This window comes from Mytilus trossulus, chromosome 1 (genome assembly GCF_036588685.1).
Source record: "Mytilus trossulus isolate FHL-02 chromosome 1, PNRI_Mtr1.1.1.hap1, whole genome shotgun sequence".
Classification (NCBI taxonomy): domain Eukaryota; kingdom Metazoa; phylum Mollusca; class Bivalvia; order Mytilida; family Mytilidae; genus Mytilus; species Mytilus trossulus.
In genome coordinates, this window is record NC_086373.1 from 48,461,521 (window position 1) to 48,467,520 (window position 6,000).

The following is a 6,000-nucleotide window of genomic DNA, read 5'->3' on the forward strand; positions in this document are numbered from 1 at the left end:
ATTGTAAAAAAAAGTGTAAAAGACATAATTTAAAATGAACAAAGAACTTTTTTGTTTTTTGTTTTTCTTGGTCTCGTGGTGGAAAATTTGTTTTCAGTAATTATTTGGATTAACCAAAACTCATTCCTTCTCCCACAAATGTAAAACATTTCAGATATTCTGGATATTGATAGTGAAAAAAATTAGGACGACATTTTAAGCGACTTTACATTATATCGCATCATGACTGATCATCGATTTATTTGAATTGTCGTTTTTTTGCTATGGCGTTGTGATTTAGTCTTTGACTTATGAGTTTAATATCTCAGTGGTATCTCTCGTCCCTCTTTTACTGTATGTATCCGACGGAATCAATTAGTAAATAGCAACAGTATTTTCTTTAAAACTGAATACAGTATTTTTTTTTTTAACTCGAGTTTCTTATTTTATGGTGCGCTCTTCAAAATTATCATATTCAATTCTCACAGCTGAGGACATATACCTTTCTTTAAAATCCTGTATAACTTCCAGCAAGAATTATGTCTGCAGAACTGTTCTTCAAAGGCAGAACAGAGGTTAACAATTCATTAGAAATCTCATAAACGGCTGTTTTACTGAAACCTTCACCACGAGCTTCGATTCCTGTTTCCATCTTCCTCTGGTTACATGAATTAATCATTTCTTTCTAAAAAATGTATTGATTCATTAATTAAACTTTGGTACAACATTGTGTTAATGAAATGAAATGCAAATAATTTTACCTCCATGGATTTTTTTTTCATTTTCTTTTCAAGGTCTTTGTAGGTTTATTACCAGTAAAATAAATACTTACGAATCACAGAAAAACCGTAAGATACACAAAACAGGCAAGATTTTGTTATCAGCAGCATGTTACGTACATTTTAACTTTGACAGTAGTAATGTTTTTTTTTAAATTTCGGTTATCACGATACAAAATAAGTATGTTTCATAAAAAAACAATTTATATTGTGCTGTTAGTTCGTTCATGTGTTGATATTCTTCCTTAAATATAGTGTTTAGTTGCTGTAACGAAGATCAATGACGAAAAAAAGATACTTTTTTAAACTGCATAACTTTTTATTTTGTCTATAATTATATCTGAAATAATGTTTATTTCCACTAATTCCAAAAAAGCGTTTGAACATGAGAATGGTTCAATTTGATTAAATGTATGTATATAAAAAAAAAAAAAATCCTATGCAACGAACAACTATTACAGAGTCAAATTACAGCTTGCTGAATTAATTTTCTAGATGGTCTATTGATAAATATATTAGTTTTTGCTATAAACATGTATTTTAGTAACAATATTGGCAATATTTAAGAACAAACTTAGTTTTTTTACAGTTAAAATATCAAGTTCTAGTATTACATTCTCATTGTTAATTAAGTTATGTGTATATAAACAAGTTTAAATTGAAATATATAAAAATCCATGCTAGTGCTAGTTGTTTCAGGAACATTTACATCGTGAAATCATATTTTATAAGTATTAGAAAGCTTTGTAAAATGAAGATGTAACCTATCTGTGTTCATCCTGCAAAGGAAGAATTTAAATAAATCTGGTACGAAATCTGCTTGACCTTTAAATTGTAGCAACTATTTCAGATCAGCTCATGTGTCTCAAATACAGGCAACAGTAGTATACCCCTGTTCAAAATTCATAAATCGATTGAAAAAAAGAACAAATACGGGTTATAAACTAAAACTGAAGGAAACACATCAAATATAATAGGAGAACTATGACGCAACATTAAAATGTAACACAAAAATAATAAAACAACGGACATTTTCCTGACTTGGTACAGGACATTTTAAGAGAGAAATAGTAGGTTGTTAATGGATTAACATAAAGAACAGAGAAACACACGATAATAGCCAACAAAAGGAACCAGGTTTAAAAGCTAATACGCCAGACGCGCGTAAATGCATAATTCGGGTTTGGAATGTGCCTTAAGAGAGTAAAGTTTGTGAAACTGTATGCCGCTTGAAAGGAGTTTTAGTAAAACAAACATTTTGTCATTTTATTTGTCAATTAAGAATCCCTGAAAGACAATTGTTTCAGTCATTTGATAATTTATAGGATTGGTGCAGGACTCATAAAAGTTTACACACATTAGAAATTCATCTTCCAGTAAACCTTATTTATTGTATTCAGCTCTGTACTGAGATAGTGTAGCTCACGTTTCAATGGGGTGATATTTTGATAATTAATTTGGCACCAAGAGAATATTTCAAATTTTAAAGAAAAAAAAAGAAATCATCATTAATATTAAAAGAGGGACGAAAGATACCAAAGGGACAGTCAAACTCATAAATCTAAAACAAACTGACAACGCCATGGCAAAAAATGAAAAATACAAACAGACAAACAATAGTACACATGACACTACATAGAAAACTAAAGAATAAACAAAATGAACCCCACCAAAAGCTAACGGTGATCTCAGGGTAAACAGATCCTGCTCCCTATGTGGCTCCCGTCGTGTTGCTTATGGGATAACAAATCCGTTAAATAGTCTAATTCGGTAGGTCACATTCATGAAAGGGAAGGGGATTGTAGTTACGACGTAAGGAACATTTTGTGAAACTGTTATTTCATAACGGTCAACCAACTCGTAATGGCGACCGTAAAATTTACGAAGGGATGATTTCAACTTCACCATTTGGAACTCTTGGATTAATAGCTTCTTTGTGAGCAGCAACCCTATATCAAGAAAATCATGATAGGAAATACAAGCACGGGAATAACGTAACAATTGGGAGATATATACCCCGTATGCAGGTGCTGCTGGAATGTTGCTACTTAGAAATGGAAAGTTCACAATTGGAAAGCTGAAATCATCTTTTGTCGTAAAGTTTTGTTTTCAACCGACACTCATACATACAAAAAAAAAAATGTTTTTCAACCATAAATAAAGTGTAACATTTCTGTAAAAAAATTTATGACGAACGATTTCGAATTTGCATGCTATTCCACATTTTAGAAGTTTCAATAACAATGGCAACATTATACATCGAACAATAGGAATATTAAATATACGCATTTACAATGTCGAGCATGTGACCTATAAAATCACTGACCGACACATAACAATGTTATCCAGGTGTTAAAAGTACAAAAAAATAAATGTCAATTAAAAGTAAAAGTAAATTACTGTGTAGATTGTAGTGTGTCTTTTGGGGACTTTTGATATATTCTATTTACTGTAGAATGTTATTAATATTTTATACGCAAACTCTGTCTGTGTAATTAATATGAGTGTATAACTTATGTATGCACAAAATATAAAATAGATTTTTTTTCTAGAGTCCACCGTTTATCCCTGGACGATGGATCATTGAAAACACAGGGCCCCTTGTGTATACTTCCCTGGGTTATACACGGTAAATTATATTCAGGTGATTTTCAATAAATGTATTTCAAGTCTAAAAAGAAAATAAAAAAAATAACAATGGCAGCCATCATTACGATCCCATACCTCAATTGCTAATCTGAACCTGCTTGTTAATATTATGGTATATTTCCATAACAAATGTTTCATAAAATTCCAAAAATATAAGCTGGACAAAAGAAAATGGAACAAAAAGACAAAAAAAAAATAAAATTGAAACGTAGAAAAATAACAAGTCCCACTTACTTCATTGAGAGTGCCATAACTATGAATTACCGTTTAGCAAGTTATTTACTCGTGTGTAAAATTGCGAGATTCTCCTTGAATAATGTTAACGAAATATTTTGGCGGGTTCAAAACCTTTATACTTTTGCATATACACTTTTAATTTGTGAAATTATTTTGGCGATTTTGTTCTATCCGCGAAAATAATTTAAAATCTACACCCCGCAAAAATAATCAGCTCTACTGTACTTTAATTGTAGATATTACTGGTCCATGAACAACTTGTTTGAAAGGAGTCTTAAGTACAGAACAATGAAAGAGACACCTGATATATAAAGGTAAATCCTGAAAAGAGCTTCAGATTAATGGAATTTATTTCTTTACTGCTGTGGGTCGATACCGCTTGCTTGGAGACTCTAAGCCCCAGATGATATACTAGTAATCTCCTCAGAAGTAGTCTGCATTTCTGTATGACATGATTTATGACAAACCATTCTAAATGTAGACAACAATAAGAAACTAAGGTTTAAACTCCCTCATGCAAAGGACTTACAATTGATTATCTATTGTATTTTTATTGTATTGTTTGAATTAATACAAAGACAACAACGTATTGGCAAACGTGTGCACAGTTTGGCCTAAGGCCATTAATTTCTTTTCTTATCAGCTCACACTTTTGAATGCTCTACAAGGGTAAGGTAGTATTGCATAAATATGTATAATGTATATTATAAATATAAATAAACTTACCGCAGTGGCCATAGGGCAAGCTTTAATATTACATTGCCAAGATGGTGTCCTCCATGTTGGTGTTCCTTTAAAACATTTTACTAACACTTCATTTACAAACTTCTTTATCATTTCATCAATTGGGTAGACACAAACGACTGAACCTTGAGTATTGTCGGCTTGAATGTGGTCAACATTGTATGCCCTTTTACCAAACGTCATATACAGTTTTTGTCGCTCGACGTCGTAGTGAGCGGCTATTCCAATGTCATACTTCGAAGGAGTTTTACAGGAAATCGGCATTTCTTCATACGAACCGTAATCGTTTTTTTCTTTGCATAATTTTGATATTCTTGTTTCATATGAAATGCTTCCCGAATCGTTTATTGATCGAATGAAAACATGAAAAATGTATTTTTCAGCTTCAAAAATTTGCAAAAACTTCAATGTAAAGCTTTCTCTTTTGGTATCACATACTGAGAGACGAGTATAAGCGCTATAATCATAAAAAATCCAATTATTCCATATTCCAGGTATATAAAGTGTTGCAAACTCATTGTTAAAGTAATCTTCTTTTCTGCCATCATAACTTTGACCAATGAAAAACATATCAGTACCATCTTTGTCCTTTGTGACGAGCATGACGGATGAATTTACACTTCCAAGATAATTCCTCTCATTTCTTTCACCAAAATGATTTTTAAGATTGATATCAGATGCATTGTACATGTAACATATACCTTGACGCGCTATTCCACAGACGATCAGGGAGTTTCGAAAGGACTTCAATATACTAATATGGTTATTGACTGTTCGGTATCTCATGTCGATACAAGAATTATCATAAGGTCTACATTGTTTACTATCATTGACAGGACCTATGGTATCTTGTTTCTTGAGTCTAAGGTCCAAGTCAAAGTGGAGAAGAGTGTTTTTTCCTCCAATGTATAAACTTCTTCTTTCTTCATTTATAATAATTTTGGATAATGGACCATATTTTGTGGGAAGAGTATAGTCCTGGTTAAAAACATGCGTTGTTAGGTTTCCGACAATCAGAAACGTGACTGCTAATCGAATATTCATCTAAAGTGAAAAAAATCATTACATTTAAACTATCACTAATAATCATTATCTTGATTTAAATCAGCATCCCTGTACAATAATTCCAACGTTATATATTAAGTCTTCTTTTCAGTGGCGAGCGTCAGCGCAATAAACGTAATTATGCATGCGTTAATCCGTTATGATGTTACAAATGTTTTTGTCTACATAAGCAACCATTTTTTATTTTCTATAAATATTTCACCATGGTCTATGTGCGCATTGTGAATCTCTCTTTAAAGTTAATAAGATAATAAATCTCTCTTTATAGTAAATAAATCTTTATCAATAAAACTAGAATCAAATATACTATTTTAACAACATGACCACTCCAAAAATGCATAGAATAATACACGGTCAATTTAGTAACATATTAAACAATATATAACGATATAAGAGATTTTCAATCTTCTCTGATACTCAAAATACATTGCAAAAGACTACCAGTTACAGCTGAAATAACCATCATACCTTCCGGATCGTTCAAAGTCTATAACGTAACACTTGCACTTAGGATGGAAATAGATACAGATACTTTAAAAATAAGCAT

General features: G+C 31.4%; 1 protein-coding gene across 1 annotated transcript in view; it reads right to left on the reverse strand.

Annotated features, from left to right (window-relative positions):
• The window catches only part of LOC134722794 (macrophage-stimulating protein receptor-like), a 35,629-nt gene extending 30,977 nt beyond the window's left edge, over positions 1 to 4,652 (reverse strand). The window contains exon 1 of the mRNA XM_063586453.1: positions 4,371 to 4,652. Within this exon, the coding sequence (XP_063442523.1) occupies positions 4,371 to 4,652 (282 nt within the window). The remainder of the gene's footprint in view (positions 1 to 4,370) is intronic.
• Positions 4,653 to 6,000: the final 1,348 nt, after the last annotated feature.